At 38.6% G+C, this 22092-nt stretch overlaps 1 protein-coding gene across 10 annotated transcripts in view; it reads left to right on the top strand.

Annotated features, from left to right (window-relative positions):
- Positions 1-18106, top strand: part of LOC126395245 (transcription factor 4-like) — a 314524-nt gene extending 296418 nt beyond the window's left edge. For 4 of the 10 annotated variants that reach the window (XM_050052562.1, XM_050052563.1, XM_050052559.1 and 1 more), the window contains 4 exons: positions 1569-1725; positions 4820-5049; positions 5931-6078; positions 9108-18106. In XM_050052562.1, coding sequence (XP_049908519.1) covers positions 1569-1725; positions 4820-5049; positions 5931-6078; positions 9108-9156 — 584 coding nt within the window. In that variant the 3' untranslated portion in view covers positions 9157-18106. Of the gene's footprint in view, positions 1-1568; positions 1726-4819; positions 5050-5930; positions 6112-9107 lie in introns of all 10 variants that reach the window. The other 6 variants (XM_050052568.1, XM_050052560.1, XM_050052567.1 and 3 more) reach the window with 3 other exon arrangements.
- The last annotated feature ends 3986 nt before the right edge of the window (positions 18107-22092 follow it).

The raw sequence follows: 22092 nt of genomic DNA, 5'->3' as shown, positions 1-22092 counted from the left end.
CAAATTATTGATATGTCTGACTTGGAATTGCAACTAAGAAGCTCAGATATTCATAAAAACACTAACGCAACATAATGCTCACACACCATCTAATCAGTTTATATAAGGTGGATTTTTATTTGTGTTTTTGTTACTGCTCCTTGAAGCCAAAAGTGTGAATTAAGTAGGATATATCAACATCGACAACCTTCAATACTGTTGCCCCATCCATCCACCTCCTCCCAAGACCTTTTTCAACTGTCTAAAAACGTCACACTACTTTGGCCTGCTGTGCTTAGGGAGCACAGTAATCACTCTAACCACCACAGGCGCTCACTTGTCAGGGTTGTCAAAGGCTATTATAAATGTTCAAAGCAATGACCAAGACTGTGACTGTGCAGGATGGTTGTGGATTTTTCACTCAACTTGAAACATTTTCAGCTCTCATGAACATGTCTTGAATTTTCACCACCTGGTGTAAACTTGTCTCTTTAAAGACCCCCTCCAATGAAAATCAAGTTAACATTTTTATCATGACCATACAGTGTCTTTTATGTTACAATACATATCATGAGCGAAACAAGCTGTTAACGCTATGACTGAGCATATCTGCTTTTGAACTGCAGTGTACCAATGACAGTCTCAAAAATACGGATTCAGACAGCCAGGGTTTCATACATCACAAACCTAATGAACCAATCCCATCTATTTGGGGGGGTGGGGCTTTCCATATCATTAGCATAATGCTACAGCGAAACAAGGGATATTGGGGAGAAGCCAGGTGTATCTTCATTACTGTATACTGCAAGCTAAGTTTCACAATCTTCAAAAGATAGCACAGATGTGTATATATACATGTTATATGTACTAACAGTGTGACAATATGAACACACTGTAACATTGTAACATTGTTGTATGTTTCACCCCCACCAACACAGTGTCAGCCACTTCCCGTTTGTTAGCTAACAAGCTAACAAACAACATAAACAAATGAAAACAAGTGTAAATTCTCCCATACACAAAAACCACAAACTATCGAGTGTGACTGAACTCGATTTTACGTCATACTTAATATGAAAAGTATGTTAGTATGTAATTCCCAACACAGCTTTGGTCTGACTGAGGCTCAAATATGTATGACTGAATCTCTCTGTTTCCTCTAATGCTAATGCTAACGGTTTTGATGTGCACTGTTTTTTCACTGGTTAACCTAGCAGAAGCAGTGGTGGGTGGGGCACAAGGCCAGAACCAAAATTTTTTCAATGAGGGAGAAAGAGCAGATCTGCCTCCACTCCCTTTTTAAAGTTTTTTTTATGTGGGTTAACAGTGTTAAATAAAATATTAATAACGTGTTTGAAGTGGGACTTTAACTCTGAAAACAACTTAAGATGTGTCATGGTGCTTTTACAATCATTAAAAAACTTTTCTGGGGTTGACTGCAGAGTATTTCAAGTCAGTTTAAGTCAATTTTACATGAAGTGGTTGGCAAAGTGTCAGAGTCAGACCACATAATGACAAGTAGTCATTTATTTCATTTATCCATGTACACCTTCTAACCCCTCCTCTCTTTTCTCCCCCCCTTCCTCCAGCAGCTCTGTCCGGAGGCCTCCAGGGCCAGAGCACCTCCTCCGTCAGCTCTGAGATCAAGTCTGAGGACGAGGGGGACGAGAACCTCCTGCAGGACACAAAATCCCTGGATCCGAAGAAGGAGGACGTAGACAGCAAGGACCTTAAATCAATTGAGAGGTTAAGATCTAGGTTAGCCACCTCTCAGACGTCTGCTTCCATCAAACCCCTCAGCTGGGCTGGGATATGCGTTGTCCTAAAACACCCACATGCTCAGGGACCTTCCTTGTTCAAAGTGCTGTTGATAGACAAAGCTCTCCAGGAAACAGGAAGTGGTCAGGATGTTGAATGGGATTTTGTACAAAGTTTTTAGCTCTTTTATCTCTGGATAGGAAACCAAGAAAAGTCGTCATTTTCTGGAGAAATCTTGAGAGATTTACATATTTGATCATGTGGCATGACTTTAACATCTCATGGAGTATTCTTAGATTGTGCCATAGTTACGTCTTCCACCACTGGCCAGCCACCACAAATCAATGTTCAGCTGAGGTCAGATGCTCTAATAAGGCATAAAGATAGGGGGAGGGGACACAAGGAAGGACTGCACGCTGTGAGTGTTTTGGGAACCAGCCTCTGGACTTTGATGAAGTGACCAAGTGTGATGAGAAGCAGCTAAATACATCCGTTAATACAGAGACCTCTTGTCTGCGTTCACCAGGTATCTCTCTCTTTTAACACGTTGATCTTTCTGAGACATGAAAGTAACATAAAGCCAAAGAGAGGTTCCTGGTTGACATGCAGCTCCCAGTTGATCCCATCAGTCTGTCCATGGTCTTGGGCCTGGTTTTAACTGTTTCTCACACAACAGAGTAGAGCCCACTGTCAATATTCTCAAAGGAGTGCTGTCTGACATTCAGAGCTGGGGAATCAACACCAACAGAGACACTGAAGATGAATTTTCTTTCTGTTGTTGAGAAACTGGAAGCCTTAAAAAAAAGGTTTTAATATAATTTAAAGGACAAAAACGTTTGAAACCTTCTCATTATATGAATCCAGATACGTTTCAAGTAAAAAATCAAAAGTGCTGATTTTGGTCATGGTGTTGATTTCCCATCCTGGATGTAGCTGAGCAGCCTTCACCCCTCCAAAAATGTTTTTCACCTGGAGGATGACTCAGATCAGAAACATCTGAAACCCAGACCCAGAGAATGTATAGTACATGACAGTGGCGGTCATGATGATGATGATGATGATGATGATGATGATGATGCAAATGGTTTTAAGATGATAAAAAATGTTGCCTGTGCTGTGTTGCAGGGTTTGGGAACATATCGTTATGTGAGCCAGCAAACTTGTTGGCAGTTGCTTATCTTACACCTTATCTTATAAAGGTCAAGTGTCTAGAATTAAGTGTCATCTAGTGTGAGGTTGCAACAGTACACCCAACTGAAACTCAACAACTATGGTGGCCTATGCAAAAATGCAAATGGCCCTATCTAGAGCCAGTGCTTGGTTTGTCGGTTCCGGGCTACTATAGAAACAACATGGCAGATTCTGTGGCAGAGGACATGCTCTCTATGTAAATATAAAGGCCTCATTCTAAGGTAACGAAAACACAACAATTCTTAGTTTCAAGTGATCATACACTAGGAAAAAAACATATTTCAGTCAGGAACACTTAATCAAAGAAAACTTTATTTCCATTTGCAGTATTATATTTGGCGGCCTCTCTGCCCTTCCACGCGCCTAGATGGAGAGCCTAAGGCAGAGAGAGCACACCTGTCTGCCCTTCGACGTGCAAACACGGAAAGCCTGAGGCAGAGAGAGCACACCTCCTGCCCTTCCATGCGCCTACATTGAAAGCCTAAGGCAGGGAGATCAACAGCAGAGACCCCCCGGGAACAGAACAGAGCAGCATCAGTGACAAACAGAAATGACATTGATAAGTGAGACACAGCATGAAAAGGAGGAGCTGGGGTGGAGGCGGGTTGCAAAGCAGGAAGCAGGAAGCAGCAACAGTAGGCAGACCAGAGCAGTTTAAATAGGGCGTCCTGAATGAGATTCGCCAATTGGTTATATAGAAAGGAATCATGTGATCTATCAGCTGACTCCCCTCCATCGATCAGCTGCTCCATCAGTTGATTGAGCTGTTTGAGATCAGCTGACATTGTGTACTACGTGAACTAACGTTATGCTCAGTTTATGAATTTTATATAACATTTATGCCAATATACCCCCCTAAATCCTACACACTGGACCTTTATACCTGCAGTGGTAAATTTTGTCTTCCCCCTCACGCAGTGCAAATACACAAACACTGTTGATGTGTGGTTATGATGTATGCCTGCAGGTGAGCTGGCCTCATCTCCCAAGCCCCCAGGAGGGCTCTCTTTGAGTCTTTTTTTTTTACTTTAATCCTTCCTCTGAATGTTGAGTTTCTTTTTTATCTTGCCTGAGAATCATCATGTTTTAAGTTTTCTTCAGTACCAAAGCAATACAGTGATAGTTGCCTTTACATTCCATGGGTACATGGCAGACAGGACCTGATAATAGCTAATTTGGCATACTTTTATTGGTGCCAATTTGCCAAAATGCAAACAAAATATGGGCTAAAAATACAGTGCTCAAGAGAAAATATCAGTACATACCTGCAGCTGACATCATAGCAGCACATTTGATGAGTTCTTGCTCTTCTGGTGGCTTAAATTCATTTTTAAATTTCACACAGAATAAAAAAGAAGAACAGGGAAGTCTCTCACTTAAAAATACAAGGATGTTGCTCAGGACGAGATTTAAATTACAGGAAGACAAGGGACTTCATAGGATGATTCCTTATTGTAAATTCTGCACTAAACGAAATACATAAAGTTTCAGTTATTTCCTCAAACAACTTCTTAATGTGATCGTACATCATGTTTTTCATCTTCCACCTGTTTGTCTAGAAGTGTATCTTCTTTTTCTTGTTTTTCACATTGTATTTTCAGTGAACTCACCAACATCACTGTGTAAACAAACAACTGCTGCTGATAACTGTGGCAGACTTTAAAAATACCCAGAATGCAGCACATGATGTTTGTTCCCAAACCTTGTTCCTTGTTATTTGGTCACGTAATGAATCATCTTGTAAAGGTCAGCAACAAACGGCATACTGCAGGTTTGTATTTATATGAGCCTCCACACTGAAATATAAACTGAGCCTTTCTCCTCAAATCCTCCTCTCCCTCCTCCTCTCCTACCCTTATTCCCCTGCTTCCTCTTCCCTTGGTCACCGTAGCAACAATGACGATGAGGACCTGTCTCCGGAGCAGAAGATGGAGAGAGAGAGGGAACGGAGGATGGCCAACAATGCGCGAGAGCGTCTGCGCGTCCGCGACATCAACGAAGCGTTCAAGGAGCTGGGCAGGATGGTGCAGCTGCACCTGAAGAGCGACAAACCTCAGACCAAGTTACTGATCCTGCATCAGGCCGTGGCCGTCATCCTCAGTCTGGAGCAACAAGTCCGAGGTCAGTTTCATATAAACACGTGACCTTTGACCTCAGTAACTAAATGTATAAACCACAGATACTGCATCAGCTTAGTTTGTTTTTATCTACATCTTATAGAATGATTTTATACTTATTTGTTTATTTATTTATGGACAAAATGAACAAACTATAAGGCCATTTTATATTTAAACATTATACAAAGTTATGAACCTGGATAATTAATTATTCTACTGACCAAAATCTGGTTTGTGATCATTTGATTTTAGGTTAATTTGTGTTAATTTAATCAAGGAAAGGACAGAATAACAAAGATGACCACTGTTCTTTGAACTTTTTTTGATTGTAGACATTATTCTAGTCTTTGAAATTTGAAAAAAAAAAGCATTAGTTTAGTCTGCAATACAGCGTGATAATTTATAAATATACAAACATGGGGAAAATGTGTGATTTACTTATGTTTTTAATCAGTTCTATTTTGTATGCTGTAAGCAATTGTGGCTGCAGTGACATTGGGATCATAAAAGATAAAGCAAGTAATATTTTAAATTTGTAATTTCTAGTTAAAAAATCTAAAATGTTCCTATTTTCTAACTTAAAAACTACTTAAGGGGAAATTTAAGGTGGAAATCTGGGTTCAAGAGGTCAAACTGAATTTGCAACCCATGTAGTGCTCCGAGAGCTCCAGGAGAGGGCAGCAGTGGCACCTGTTGATTGTGTTCAACCTGGCTGAAGTTTTTGGCTTCAGTCTCGCCGCTGACTTAGTGACTCAGCAAAAAGAAATACCTCTCTAAAAAAAAATAAACACACACACAGAGACATAAAACAAAGTGTGGAAACATTTTTACAGATATAAAACACCAGAAATAATAATAACCTCTCCTCTCTCTCCTTCTGTCCAGAGCGAAACCTGAACCCCAAGGCGGCCTGTCTGAAGCGTCGTGAGGAGGAGAAGGTCACTGTGTCATCGGACGGGGCTCCCCTCTCACTGGCCGCCGCGCACCACGCCGCCGCCGCCATGGGCGACGGGTCGAACCCCTTGGGACAAATGTAAAACGCAGCAACATCTCCTCCCCCCTGATGGTCAGAAGATTTCACTTATAAACTAATCTGCTGTTGTACCTTTAACTCAAACCAAAGAATCGGAATTCAGAAACCAGAAACCAATCCAGAAACTTCAAGCAAACATTTTACAAATCACTTGCCATGAAATTTAAAATACGTGGCAAACTAAACATGCCTCCATTGAAAATAAGTTTTGGCTCCCATAAAAAAATTGGAAAAGTATAATGCTTTCAACATCGAAAGCTGCCTCAAATATGGACAAGTTGTCATTCGGCCATCAGTTGTCTGATATGATTAACGTGGCCTCTGTGTACTTTTTAACCATTTGTTTCCTGCAGATTAGAATTATAGCAACTGTAACAAAAAATATGATTTAAGAGAAACAGTCAGTTTATCCACATTCTCTTTATATCTTCAAACCAAAATATGTATTGATCAGGTTTATTGGATATAGGTACACTAAGCCGGTCAGTACAATGTTGGTAAAGAAATCAAGACTTCTTATGTAATGTTCATCTTTGAAATTAAAAGTTACTTATTCATTCAATCAGATGTTAATGTTTACATACAGGTTTAAAGGGACAGTTCACCCCAAAATCAAAAGACCTGGTTTTCCTCATACCTGTAGTGCTGTTTATTAGATTAGATTGTTTTGCTGTGAGTTGCAGAGTGTTGGAGATATCGGCCGTAGAGACGTCCGTCTTTTTTTCGATATAATAGAACTAGATGGCACTCAGCTTGTGTCGCTCCAAGTGCCAAGAAAATACGTTTGAAAAGCTTAACAGCAATGTCTCTTTGCAGAAATCATGACCTGGTTATTTAAGATAATCCACAGACTTTGTTGCTTGCAGTTTCATGTAGGAACTATTTTCTTTCTACCAAACTACACCTGCCAACCGTATCACCACGTGGAAGGAAGTGTGTATCTACTCCTGGACGAGAGGCTCATGCAAGATGTAAACATCTCGCTTCTAGTTTGGTAGAAAGAAAATAGTTCCTACATGAAAACTGTTAAAAACAAGGTCTGTGGATTATCTTGAGTATCCAGGTCATGATTTCTGGAAAGAGACATTGCTACTGAGTGTTTCAAATTAATTTTTTGGCACTTTGAGCATCACAAGCCGAGTGCCATCTAGTTCCATTATAGTGGAGAGAAGGCAGACACCTCTATGATTGATAGCTCCAACATTCAGCAACTCATGCCAAAATAATCTAGATTGATAAATAGCACTACAGGTAAGAAGAAAAAAATTGTATTTTGATTTGGGGTGAACTGTCCCTTTAAGTTAACACACCAGTTTTAAACCAGTTTGCTCATTGGTAACCATTCCAAACTTTAAATTCTCTGATGATTGATTTTTGTTTTTGTCTTGTGACTTAAACCGAACAAGCAGAATTCACATATTACTTTTCTACTCTCACCCTAATGCAGGAAAAAAGGCTAAAACTTACACAGACAACATGCAGACCAAATGCCATTTATGTCAAATTTTTACCATTATTTAATGAATTTGGAGAAATGCGTCGTTCAGTTCCTGACAGTTAATGTCTGGCAGAGCTGATATTTCAGCTGGCGAAAAAACAGAGGCCAGAACTTGAGTTTCTGTCTGGTCTGGGTACATTTTAACAACAGATTGGCAGTAAGTGTGATTTTAATGTGTGACTGTGTATGTTTGTCGTTGCTCTTTGCTCTACAACTTTGTTTTCTTTGTTTGCATGTTGAATCATGGAACAGGTTCACTACCTTACTTCCTAATGTTCTGAGGTCTTACGGTACCAAAGGTCCTTGATAAGGAGCAGGAGTGCCCTAACAGTTTCTTATCTCCAGAAGCTTTACAGTGAAAGAATTGAAGTAATGTCTTTTCTGTTATTTATACACTGCCGGTTTGTGCAGGTGAACGTTGCCCAGCACATTAACAACCTTGTCAAGTTTTAAGTACAAGGAAAAGGACCAAAAACACCCAGATTTTAAGGGGTTATTATGCGTTGTTTGCTGCAAGGAAGAGTCCTGAATAAAACAGGACCCATTATTAAATACATACAGATCTTTTAGTGAATGAAGCCACACGCATGATAATTATATCTAGGCACAAAGTTGAACGTACATCTCGGAACACGTCTGCTTTTGTCTGATGACAATAAGCATCTGGGGCAATGGCCAGTACCTCGGGAGATCCGGTGTAGCCAGCGGATATCGGAGCCGAAACTTCTTTTTACATGCGCTGGTCATTTTGGCCAATATCTGCGGGCAGATATGTGCATATGCAGATGCATATACATTTTTAAAAAGGATGAGATATAAAGCTAGAAATAGCTGAAGGGTTCTGAGACTGCATTACAGCCATTGCATGTTTACATGCCACTCAAACGTGATTGGTACATGATACTTCTACTACAGACGGAAACCAGAATGCTTCCGATACCAAAATATTGTCCCATTGCCTACAGATTCTGCATACATATGCAGATATCTGTTTATATTTTAGATTAATAAAGAGGTAAAGACCACACCCATTACAACTGGGGATGGTCTGTTTTACTTGTGACCACCTACAGCAGTGATGTAGCATTGTACTAGAGTGCACCGCTACATCACAATCATTGTTAGCATTCCGGCTGATCATTTTCAGATCATCCACCTTTTATAAGTACTACTGACCAGAACATGAATATTCATGGTCGCCAGAGGATGAATACTAATCATTTAGTGAGCACAGGCCTTTCCTCTGGCATCAATATCAGGCTGAAGAAACGAAATACCAAATTTCTGGATAAGATTTAGCCCCAATAGATTTTTGGAGAACGTTCATGCTCCCCAGAACATGAACCCTTTTTATTTTGACACTCTATGAGCATTTCCTTACTTCCAATATTGTTGTGGGGTGACGTAAATACTGCTACCACTAGGGGCCAGTATTACTGCTTTACAGTTAATTTTATGTTTTTTTATGTGCGTGTACAGTGTGTACATGTCTCTCCTAATCCCCCTTTATTTTTCCTCTTGGTCTCTCCAGGTCCAAGGTGCCAGAATTCATCAAGATGATGAGTGACCACTTCCTCTGACGGCGTTTCCATGACAACCCAGCAATCGATCAACCCCGTCGTTGCTTCAGCCTGACCAATCAGATTCTCTGGATCTTCGGCCCGACCAATCAGATCGGCCTCTTTCTCTCCTCTCGTCTGTCTCTGATCCTCCTCTTCACCTTCGTCTCCTTCTTCTGTCGAGAACACGAACTGCAGAGTCACATTAGTCGCTTTTGTCACTTTGCATCTCCAGCCGAAGTGAACTGGATGCTACTTTGTGGAGACGTTAAACGGCCGCTGTAACATGGCTGCTACAAAGTGGCAGTTTGTGGGAGCTTTTGACACAAAGTGACAGCAATGGACAAAAGTCTTTGGAATCACATCATCCAAGAAATTCTTCTTCTTGTACTACTTGTTTTATCAGCATTCCCAGTTTTAAAGAACAAAAGGGTTCTATATATAGTATATATATATATGAGAAAAGGAAAAAATGACAAAAAAACTTGTTAAAAAAGTGCAACTGGACGCGGGCAGTGAGGAGGGTATGGGTTGGGAAGGGTTGTTCAGAACGGCGCAAAACATATCACGAAGTGTTTAAAGAGGTTTTTTTCTGTTTTTTGTTTTTTTAAGCAACATTGCGCAGCTGTTGTTGAATGCAGCTTCAGCGCGTCTCTGACTGAATGGCAATCTAACGCCACACTGTGGATGAAGCTGTGCCTGATCTCCTCTTGGATGCAAACCAGTCAGATAGATACACACGGAGAAGCAAAGCAAACAAAACAACAAAAAGAACAGGAAAATTCCAGGAAGTATCACGGAAGCAAGCTGCCCATTCATACATCCCCTTACAAACCGCACATTTTCACATATTAAAGTATGAATTAAAATGAAGATTTTAGGTGCTTGATATGCCGAGTCATTTGAACAAAAATTTAGTTCATAAACGCTTTTTGACTATCATAGATGCCTAGAAAGAAACGGGGCTAAACAGGAAAAACAGGGGCAACTCGTTCTCCCCTTCTAATGCATTCCCTCTTAACCTGCAAACATTTACAGTAGATTGTCAGTGTTATAAAAATCTGAACATGTTTCTGTATTTTTATTAGTGTTTTATGCTAATAGCCATGTTGACTTTGTTAACAAGCGTCAAAATTGTACAAACTGCTAATTTCTTTGTGTGATCACAAATACAAACACCTGGACAGTTGTACCCAAACAGCCCGTGTGTATCTACTGGGAGGAAGAGGAATACCTAAGGAATCAATCAGTTAATCAATCAGTCAATCAGTGAGTAACTCCAGATGGACTGGGGTGTTTAAAATTTGAAGGTAGAGGAATTACAGAAGAAAAACATGAAGGACGAATCATGCAGTAATGAAAAAGTGTACTTCTAAATGCGGCAGGAAAGATAGACTTTTCTCGACATCTTCATTTGAGATTGTTGTTTTGGGTTTGTAGTGCAGATGCACAAGAGACGACAGAAAGAAAGAGCTCTAGCAAACATCCCGAACCAGAGTCCATTGTCAAATGTTTGTCAGCGTGGGCAGAGCAAGCAGAGTTCAAAAAGGTGTCCAAGCCTTTGCTGTAATCGAAGGCTTACTGGACAGATGGTTGAGAGGATGGACAGATGATAGAAATGCTGGATGGATGGATGGCTGATGAGAGGGAAGAGGGTCGGGCTGAGCACTGAAGTGAATTCTATTCCACGTTTAGCACATTCCCTGAATCACGATCGCTCTACTTGAAATGAGTTCTTCGGACATCCCGAAGGCCTAGAGTAGAGTTTTGCAAGTCATGTAAGGTTAAGGAGAAAAGATTTAACATCCTGAGGAGCTAGAGATTGAGGGAGAGGAGAAAAAACAGAGAATCTAGAGGTCTAAATGATGATGCTACGGGGGAACCAAGGGAACAATCATCAGGGTGAAAGGTGTATAATTTTCTTCTGGGGGCCAAGCAGCAGTTGTCAAAGCATTCCTGTGTTGGATTCAGTAGATTCCTTCATTTCCTGGTTTAATATTTGGCTGATCATAACCCTAAACCTCAACCTTAGACTTATCCTCTGCTCTGAATACCAACCTTGGGGGACTTTCTGATTGACCTTTGCTGTCAGATGTAGTTGAGGTGTCTGTTGTTGGGACCATTGGCTGGTTCAAATTTTAATTGGCCTTGAAATCTTTTGCTTGATGAAGTTGCAGTGATGTCTGGCAAGATTTCAAACACTGTCTTCTTGGTGCTGGTGCAATGCATTGCATCACAGTAACCTCTATATACAGCTATCTGCACATAAATGTAGAATCTGTAGGCTACAGGATAAGATTTTGGTAATGGAAGCATTCTTCCGATACCAGCTTCCGTCTAGTAGTATTGACGGGATATGTTTGAGCAGCCAGTAAACAGTCCATGTGGAGAGGCAGAACGTATTGGCCAAAAGGCAGTTTCAGAACGCAATGGGTGTCTTCTGACAACAATTTAGCTTTATGTAAGCTTTTTTTTTTTTTAATGTATCTGTATTCATATGCAGATACATGTTTATAGAGATTAACTGAAAAGACCAGTACATAGAAGATGAAGTCTTGGCCAAGATATCTGCTTGCTCCAAAAGATCTCCCAAAATATTGGTCGTTGCCCCTAGAGGCTTAGTGTCGTCACACCGATAGCCGATGGCTTCTAAGATTAGCATTATAGAGACAAGAGACTTAAATCTAATCAGGAGTCTGCAGTCCCACTGGGTTCTTGTTAGTTAAGAGCACTATCTGGACTAGTTGGGACAGGAAAACCAAAACATCAGTAGTGGAGAGGAGTCATAATGTGACTGTTCCAAGGTACCTAGATGAGCTATACTTGCAGCTGAATGATGGCACAATTGGTGTTTCTGTGCCAGAGGACCAAATTTTAGCAGACTCTGGATCATAAATTACATGCCTGCCAGATTAGGCTAGGTTTTAGGGTTTCAGACTGGCAGCACTTGCGGCCAGTCTTGGCCCCCAGAATAAAACCAATGTGTTATTTGTCATGAGTCTGGCATGAGTCCAGCAAGCCTGACGCAGGGTTCAGACATTATGATCATCTTGGTTTGCTCAATATAAATGTAAATTCAAAACATGTGAGGCAAGTCCAATCCACAAGCCCAAGCACTAATATGTTACTTTAGAATTTGGCAGTGCTGCCTCTTGTTCTTTGACTTGCCAAGGTTTCTTGGGTAGAAGTTCAATAGAAGGATCAGGACAAGGTGGGGCTGATAGTGACAAAAGTCATGAGCGTGACCAGGTGAGAACTGGAACAAATGAATCAGGACCGGATAGATCAGAAAGAAATCCTTATTGCATTGCTATCCATCAAGGTCTACTTTGTGTCAATAGGTGAAAGTAATTGGAATATCTGCAAGAACGTCCATCGTTTTCTGGTGTCAATCTGAAAGTCCCCTTTTGCCCTCACTCCAGTTTGAACCCTCCTCTGTCCAGGCCTATGTTTAATCCCCAGCCCTAGTTCTGTCTTCTCTGCTGACCCTAGCCTTATGAGCCCTACACCAGAGCCCTAGCCCCTCTTCCCAGCTTCTTGTCCCACCTAAGCAGTCCCACAGATGCAATTTGAACATTCACACTTCTACCAATGTGCCTTTTTAGAGTTCATATCATTCGAGTTGCCAGAGGAGGACATTTACCTGGTCTTTTAATAGGATGCAAGCTTAGGGAAACCTGTTCTTAGTCGTTAGGTTCTATGCAGTCAGGTTTTTTACCAGACCTGGGAATTTAAAAAAAGCTAAAAAGGAAAAAAAAGTATTTTTTGGATAAAAAAAAGAAAAAAAGAAACTGTATTTAATGTACTGTACGCTTATATGTAAGTAGACAACGTGTTCTGGCTTTGAGCCACTGAGACAGACGCTTGATTTAGCAAAACGAGCCCCCATCCCAGTCCTCCCTCCCCAAGTTCTCCATAACCCCCAACCCATCCTGTTCCAAGCCCCAGCCCTGTTACCATGGTGAACAATGCGTCTCTTCTTGTATTATAGCTTATCAGCTTTTTATCAATATTTGATCGGCTTGTCCGTAAGCCAATGTAGTCTTCAGTACAAAGTGTGTGGTTGTATGTTGTAAAACAGATTTGCTTTTTTTTCTCTCTCTCTCTCTCTTTTTTAAGAAGAATCTTTTCGCTTATTACTTTTTCTTTGTCTGTTCTGGTTTACATGTCTATTATAGAAAATGTAAAAAAAACAAAAACAAAACAAAAACAAAAAACAACACAATTCGTTAGCCGACAGCATTGTTCTCTGTCGGTGGTCATTTTGACGCGGTTAAAATCCTACCCAATCAACAGGAAGGCACGGAAACTGGAAAAGAATCTATTTGAATAAATCAATCTATATATAAATGTACAAAAAAGTATATACGATATATAAGGAGGGTGCCATTTTCTGTTATTTTTTTATTTTCTGTTGCAAAGGAGTGTTTGCTTGGGGAGGAATTATTTTCTCAAAGACTGAACTGGCAGAAGTTGGCAAGGCCCCTCAGTGTTATAACTTTTCAACTGACTTTGTTGTGTTCTCTGTTGTTGCCATGACAACACCCTCTGACTAGTACGGCACCCCGCGCAGGACAAAATGGGACTGGAGTTCCATCAGCTCCATTCACTGCTATCTATCCAAGGCAACAACACACAGACGTTTGTAAATTGTATGCAACAAAATGGCAAACTTTACCATTATTTTGAAATTGTGTATGTAAAAGTTATATTTTTACATGTAGACTGTTGTTATTTTGTGTTTTAGAAATATGTTGTATCGGTTTTTTTGTTAAAATATGAAAAAGTAAAATTCAGTGTGTGTTGAAAAAATGTGTCACATTGAAAATGTAGTGAGGTCAAAAGTTCAGAATCATTTTTTCTTTTTTAATTTTTCAACATTATGTTTATATCTGTGGGGGAACATTTTTGAGGGTTCGTGGGAGGAATCAGAAATCATAAAAGATATATGATATTTGTTTAATTCTCCATGCCTCATGACATTACCATTTTTAATTGTATTTTTTGCAGAGAAATGTGTAAATAGTCATAAAACATTTTCTGTGGGGTTTCTGTGGGGTGAGGACTTGCCAGTGAGAGGCGACGATGATGATGAACTTGTTTTGTTTTTTAGTGAGGTCGTATTCGTCCGGTTACAGTAGCCAGGTGCCAACTTTTGGTTTCGGTCAGTGGTGGTCAGTACTGTTTGTGGTTTTGGTTGCTGACCATCTGAAGTGTAAGTCAAATTGTTGTCTTTGCTTCCACATAAAAAAATCACTCGTGTCAGAGTCGGCATTGGGCTTTTTTTTTGTTGTTTTTGTGAAGAATTTATTTTGACTTTCAAGGAGGAAAAACAAGCTTTTACAACTGCCTGTTGTGATAATTGCTATTCTTAGGGAAAGTGCAAATGCAAATTTATAAAGATACAGGATATTGTAACCTTAAAAATTCTTGATTTTATTATGTTCACGCATTTCCAAATTCAAAAGTTATAATAAAGACAATTTGGTTATAACATAACACGCACCTTTTTTCAAAAAAAAAAATTCAAAAATTTTCTGTTTACTTACATAAATTATGGCAAAAACTTAACCAAGATACCCGAAGAGAGTTCACAGATTTAATTCATTTTGGTTCTACCTGGTGGCTTTGGGCCGGCTCTGACTCCTGTGCATTAATTTTCTTCAAGATGGGTTGTAAATGTTGATTATATGAAACACCCTCAGCACCTGATTCCAGATTAATATATGAAAATTTTGTAAAAGATTGGAGTGTCACTAATATAAAAAAGCAGGTCGTCAGCAAACAATCTTATCAGCTATTTCCCCAAAAAGATATCAGATTGATTGTGTGCAAGGCAGTTTCAGTCATTTGTTTTTAGTGTTTGCCATTAAAATTGAGCTTTTTGTCAAAAGGAACAGCTGCTTTGAATCGGACCTAGGTGAAACACTAGGATTGAATCTGTCAGTGTAAGTGCTAAATGTATTTTTTACGTAATGTTACTTTTGCTATGCTTCATTTCATATTTTCTCTTTGTTGTATAATCAAGTCATCTCCCGAATTACAGTATCTTCATTTTTATGTTACCCCTGATGTTTCTATTAGCCAAAATGTTAACTTTTTCTTTTCCCTCCTTGTTGTACATACACACCTCATTTCTCTTTTTCAGTGACTGTGCCATGAGCTTTGTAATCTGTTACTCTGTACCAGTTTTACTGCAATAATGAGTTGAATTCAAAATGGCCACTCCTGTCCTTTGTTTTCCCAGAAATGTTTGAAACAAGAAGCATTTATCTCTTTTCTTCTGTTAGCTAGCCCCATTTAAATGAACAAATACACTTGAGTATACTCCAGACACGAGCAAGAACCAACATCAGTAGCACAGCAAAATTTGAAATTTGGTACATTTTATAATACTAAATTTAATTTGTTTGTTTTTTTCCCAATGCAAAAAAACTAGAAACATTTTAAACAGTTTATACAAATAACAAGTATTGATATTAACGTGGCATTTCTTTTGCAGAAACGTACTATTAATTCCTGTGAAAGAAAATGACAAAACAAGCCTTTTTTCATGTCTTTAATCTCTACAGAAAAGTTTAAGTCATGCAAATGTCCACTGCCAGATGAGAAAAACTATTTCAAACTCCTGCCAATATTTTAAATCTCTTCTTGCTGAGTATTTCACGTAATACATTGAATATTTTTACAGTTTCATATTCATATAATTCCATAGAAATAATCTATACTCAAGTGCATGTCTTACACTTTGAAAACTCAGACTGAATCAAAATTATCAAATCTCATTAGTATTTTAGTTTTTATGAAGTTGTGCTGACAAAGGTGAAATTGAGATAGTTTTACAGGTTTACAGGTAATTTTAAAATCCCCAAGGGGCCTGCCATGAAAGGAAATACAAAGAAAATAATACTTACAAGAGATTTAATTCATTTTTTAGACAATACTTATTTTATGGTCCTAATTAGCTGTTTTATTTCAAGTTGCAATGTATAAAATCATTTGCTATTAGCACTCAGTAGGTTATAGTCAACACTAGCAGCAGCAATCTGTTTTTGACATTTTACATTTCAATAAATTCTGGATTACGTTCATTGGTGAAATATTTGACATTTAGCATCATGGTTTTTCTGTTGCTTACTTCTACCAAACACCCAGTCAGATTAGAAGATGTTTCATCTCTGTGTGTCCATTACAGAGGTAGGTCCTCTTTAGCCTAGCTTAGCACAAAGACTGCTAGCCTAATTCCAAGTGAAAGAAATACACCGTCCAAGAGCTCCAAAGCGGTCTGATTTACATTGTGTATCTCTTAGCCAACAGGCAAGTCACTAACCCATCCATGAGTCAGCTGGGTTTTGTTATCAGAGGGCCAGGTGAGCTCAAACCTGGCAACTCATCAGTTAGCTTCAGTGCTAACTGCTGCTAAAACCACACAGTTACCTTTCTGTTTCTACACCTTTTCCATAAACACATGAAATAGACACATTTGGAGGTGATGCCCATTTTCAGGAACACAAATCAATAGGAGTATGCAGAATTGTAGTGAACTGACCATGAAAAGTTCTGAATTTTGTCATATCTAACTTGCCGCCATTTTTGTGGAAATTTTTCTGTCGTCACAAGATGATAACATCTATATTGTAAATTCTACACTCACCTACAAAGCTATGATTGGTTGTTTGTAAAACTGCCCTCGATGACATAAACAGCAGACATGTTTGAATCTATGAAAAAATTCAGTGTGGGCAGCGATTCAAAGGTCGGGGAGCAGGGTACAATTTAATGACTGCAGAGCCCAGAATTTTAAAAATAAAAGTTAAAGGAAAATTTGTAATACCAGGAACAAATTTATTGGCAACACTGAAAAACCTACCACAGCATACAGTACAGTAGACTATAGTTTCCAACAACAGTGTGAGCAACAAGCACAAATAACAGTTGATTGAGGTGATGTCGACTCAACCGCTTATGTCCTCTCTGTAAGTATGATTTGCCATTTTTAAAGACATCCTTCATTTTTCAGTATTATAACCATGTGAAGGTGAAAATATATGAACTGTGGCCTTTTTTCTTTCTTCTTGTTCCTTGTGATGCAATTCAGTGAAGAGATGGGAAAAAAAATACGTATAGCAGAACTACCCTGTTATCAGTGCCTGGGCTTTTTGTTAAAGCTTCTTTTGTCTAGTGCTCTTTTGCTATGGAGTAGGCTTAGTGCACCCTATTATAGAAGCAAAAGTCAAAATAAATCAATCATGAAGTAAAGTATATTTGGCTTATTTTTTGCAGGGGCAATCCTTTTGTACCATGAATACTAAAATGAATAAGTAAAGAAAAAAATTGACGTCAGATTACTGTATGAAAACAGCAAAAAAAAATTCCACTTTGTAATTTTTGGAAATGTTCAAAAGTGAATGATGAAAATGATTTGCTACTTTATTTTATTATATTTTAAGATGTTTTATTTGAGCCGTGTGTTACTGAAGACAAGCCTGTGTGATGGGTCACAGTTAGAGGTCACAGTTGGGGGGCGTCCCATCCCAGCCGGCGACAGATGACGATACGAAATATCAGAAAACTAGAAATAAAAATACAAAAACACAGCAGTTACACTTTTTCCCCAGTGTGTGGCTGAGTGCCTCAAATCTTGATTTCATTGTATCTTTTGGTGCATGTGTTCTTTTCTACGCTTCCATTTTCTTAATTATTTCTGGTTAATGTTGAATTCTTTTACTTTGTTTTTTATGTTAAATAATTATTATTGTCTTTATGGTTGCTGTTATTGTTGATGTTGTTATTATTACACTTTGTTTTTATTCCAGATCAGTGGAGGTGTTGGGGAACAGGTTCTTTTTGATTTCTGTGCTGAGGGTTTTATTCTTCCTCGTACCAGCCCAACAGTTGGCCGTTTGTTGCCTGTTGGTTCTCATCTTGTAGTGATTCTATGAGGTTCATGTTCATGACCGTTCTGTAGCAATAAATGTGCCATTTTTATAATGCAGCGCTTTGAACGCCTCTTTCTTTTAACTCTTCACAACATGGAGGGGAAATGGCATGCAGTGCATATTGGTGGATGTGTCAGGAACTCGTCGGTATTGGTCAGATAAAGGGAATATGGCCAAAAATTATATAAACATAAATGTCAAATCATTATTCTTTTCAATTTTAAAGGCTGATTTTTGTTCCTCAAACCATACAGTACAAATCAGAGAAGCTAGACTTGTACTTTGCTTTGTGATCAGTAAGTCATAGCCACAAAATGTCTAAAGCACACTGCTTTGCAAAAACTTTAAAAGCCTTTCATAAATAGACTCTGCCTACCGGTTTTAACTAACAGTCTTCATCAAGGCATGTAAAAACAAGTGGCAGCTCACAGATAGGCCTATACAAAGGCTGGTGTGAGCTGCCGGGCAGTCAGAGTAGCACTGGATAATTGTTGCAGGCGCGTAAATTTGAATTGCAGAGGTTTGTGAATTCAGAAAACTTGTTTATTTCTCTTGCTATTTTAACCTGTAACTGTAGCATTCAAAGTTATATAGTTATGCCAATTTTCAACTGGGCCTGTGTAACGGATTTAATAACTTACCATTACAAGCTGTCTGTCTGTCATTATGGAAGGTGCACTGATTTAAATTTATTGTGACAAACTTACCTGTTTCATTATTTTGTTATTTACTGTTTTGTTTTTGTTGTTCATTGTGATGTATTTATTAACCTCAGAGATTTCTTTTTTTGTGTGTGTACTTGAACGCCACACTGACGAGCCCCTGCAGTCTTCACGCATGCGCCCCCGTGCTCTTCAACGGTCTGTTGTCACTGGACTCACGGTACGTTGATTTCAGCAAAGTTCCGCTAAAAATACTTCACTTTTTATGGTAAAAAGTGTATTTTATTTGCCATAAATGTGCTATAAAAGCCCCCGAAAACACTAATTGATGTTCTGTGATGATGTTGGGTGGTTGGAGATGTATTTGGAGCTAGTAGCTGTGCTGGATACTGTGTAGGTAACTTAATTAGCTTGTTAGCCGTTAGTCGCGGCTAATCCAGGTGTAAACAGGGATGACGTATTTTGTGGGCGGGGCCGAACTACGAACTACGAAAACGTAAAAAGCACTATAACAGTTATATTTCTTAACCAATTGCAATGACTTCTTTTTATATATATATATATATATATATATATATATATATATATATCAATGAGTTTATGATGTTCGTGTAGTGGAGAAAAAAAAGTTTTGTCTCCTGATAGCTAGAATCTTGATATTTATGCTATAATCACTGCTGCTCAGTGCTCAGTAGAAAAGTGTGTGTTCGTCTGATGTAATTATTTACGTGGTTAAAGATAAATCATCATAAGAATTGTAAAAACTCACAGCATGGATTTGGCATATTGTCCTTGATTAATAGTTGTGGAGATGTCCTCATATAATCTAATTTAATGTAGTCTCAAGTGTCTCAGTGTTTTGTGCAACTGGCTCAAGGTCATTACTTGACTTTACAGACTTAAGATAACTACGCAAAGTACTTTATGTACGTACTTTATGTAACTATGCAAAATACGAGGGTTTACCTCACTTACCTCCTGTTTGTAGTTATTTTAACCAAAACCACAACCTTTTCCTAAAACTGTACCAAACATTTTTTGCTTTCTGAACCTTACTGTTTTTCTTTCCGCTCACAGCTCGACAAAAAACAACATGTGAATGTTCAGTAGTTCTAGTATTATATCAGCATAACAGGAGAAATGGCAGAGCATAAAGGTCCAGGTGGAAAAAAAAAACCCAACTCAGTCATTTAAGATTTTGCTAAAAGAAGGAAATCACCTGCTGATTTATAAACATAGATCCCGGTGTACATTTTTTGTATTTGGAAACTGTTTAAATGTGTAATTTGTGGTAGATTTTATTTAGTTGAACTATTAATATTGTATACAGAATCTGAGTTACTGTTGTTGTTTACAAACTAAAGAAATTAAAGATAATTTTTGTTTAGTGTTTACTGAATATTTGAATGCAAACTGTAAAACTATATCACTTATTTTGTTACAATACTATTTTCTTAAATCAATAATAAAATATATATTTATTATATCGTGAAGAAGATCGTAATCGCAAAAACACCCTGAAATATTGCGATATAATTCTAGGGCCATATCTCCCACTCCTAATGGCATATTTGTGCTCCGAGATTCTCTCTGTCAGTTTTCCTTTTGTTCTCACTAAATTGAATTCTGTGGCTTTGATAATTTCTGTAAAATTCACAGAGTAAACAAAGTCCCTGACACTTGACACTTACATAAATAATAAGCCATATGTTTACAGGCTTTCTGTTACCACCCTGCTGTAACAAGCCTGAGCAGGTTACACATCACGTCATGAGTTAAGAGGAACTGGTTCTTCAGTTGAGGGCCTGCTTCCCGACCTGATGATGCCTCTACAGTAAACTTGCCTATTCAGCTTGAGATGACTCCTCATTTTGACTCATCGACATGGTTTCGTCTGTCTCTCCCTGCAGGCAATAGGGAGTGACGTCAGTTTCCCAATTGTCATGAGATTTTTTATTAGCTGTGAACTTGTGTCACTTCCAAAAACCGCATGTTCATTTGCCAGCACCTCCAGCAGTTAGTTATATGCTGTACAATGTTTTTTGGATGATTCAGTGAAGATTTATATGGAAGCCTACATAAACAAGATCAGTGGCACTGGAAAACACTCATGTCCAAAGCATGCAGTTGGTACAGGACATGTACAAGCCACACCTTTTGTTTTCTGTCAACCAGCGCACCACCAGCAGTTGGCAATGACTGTCCTGTAATATTTTACAGTCCAGTTTTCAAGTCCAAAATGGTGCAGAAAAGCCCCAGTTATTGTCAGATTTACTCCCTTGAGAGGCACATCCAGACTGTTGTACTTTCACTTCCTCTCTAGAGTTGTAAATTTTGCTGAGGCCCTGGCTCCATAAGTGTTGTAAGTTAGTTCTTAGTGATACTCTTTTAGCAGCTGACAGTAGTGGAGACATCTGTTTTATTGCTTTAAGATCTCATTGCGACTTTTGATAGTCAACTTTAGCTGAAGGCCTTAAGCATTGGGTTTGCATATCAGTTGTGGTTTCAGGGTGGTTTATCCTTTTCTCTCTTAAGGGACTTTCTGTGTGGTCAAAGGCGACTGCAAATCCTCCGCTACCCAGTCCACTCATGAAGGCTCTCAAGGTTCAGTCCTCAGTTGTTACTACTCTTCATTTAAATGCTACCTCTAGGTTGAATCTTTCAAAAGCAACACATTCTCACTCCAACCTCATCACATATTGATGTTAGGTCATGGACTTTCCACGTCCACATACAACGTGAAAGGAACCCTGGGTGTGTTGTAGGGCTGCAACTAACAATTATTTTCATTGTCATTTCATTTCATTTTCAACTGTCGATTATTTCTTCAATTAGTCGACAATCATTTCATCGAACAATGTGTTAAAATGTTGAAAAATGACGGTCTGTCGCTCCCAAACCCCAAAATTATGTCATCTAATGTCTTGTTTCGTACTCATGCCAAAGGGTTTTTCGTTCACTGTCATGGGAGAGTGTGTAAAGCTGCCAATATTTGAATGTAAGAAGCTGCAATAAGAGTATTTTGGGGTACTTCTATAGTAGGGGTGTAACGGTACACAAAAATCACGGTTCGGTACGTACCTCGGTACACAAGTCACAGTTCGGTTTTTTTCGGTACAGTAATGAAAAAAATAGACAACTATTAAATATCTTTTACTTATTGGTAATTATAAAAACATTATAATTACATTAATTATTAAAACATACCAACACAGCAGTTAACTCTTTTTACACAATTTTTGAATGAAACAAATATATATAAAATCCTGCTTTTTCACATTGTTTGAATGAAAATAGAAATATAAAAGTGAAAAATAAAATCCTGCTGTTTTTTTAACACATTTTTTGAATGAAAA

The sequence above is a fragment of the Epinephelus moara genome, chromosome 9 (assembly GCF_006386435.1).
Source record: "Epinephelus moara isolate mb chromosome 9, YSFRI_EMoa_1.0, whole genome shotgun sequence".
Lineage (NCBI taxonomy): Eukaryota > Metazoa > Chordata > Actinopteri > Perciformes > Serranidae > Epinephelus > Epinephelus moara.
The sequence above is the reverse complement of the archived record's forward strand: the minus strand, read 5'-3'. Positions and strand labels throughout refer to the sequence as shown.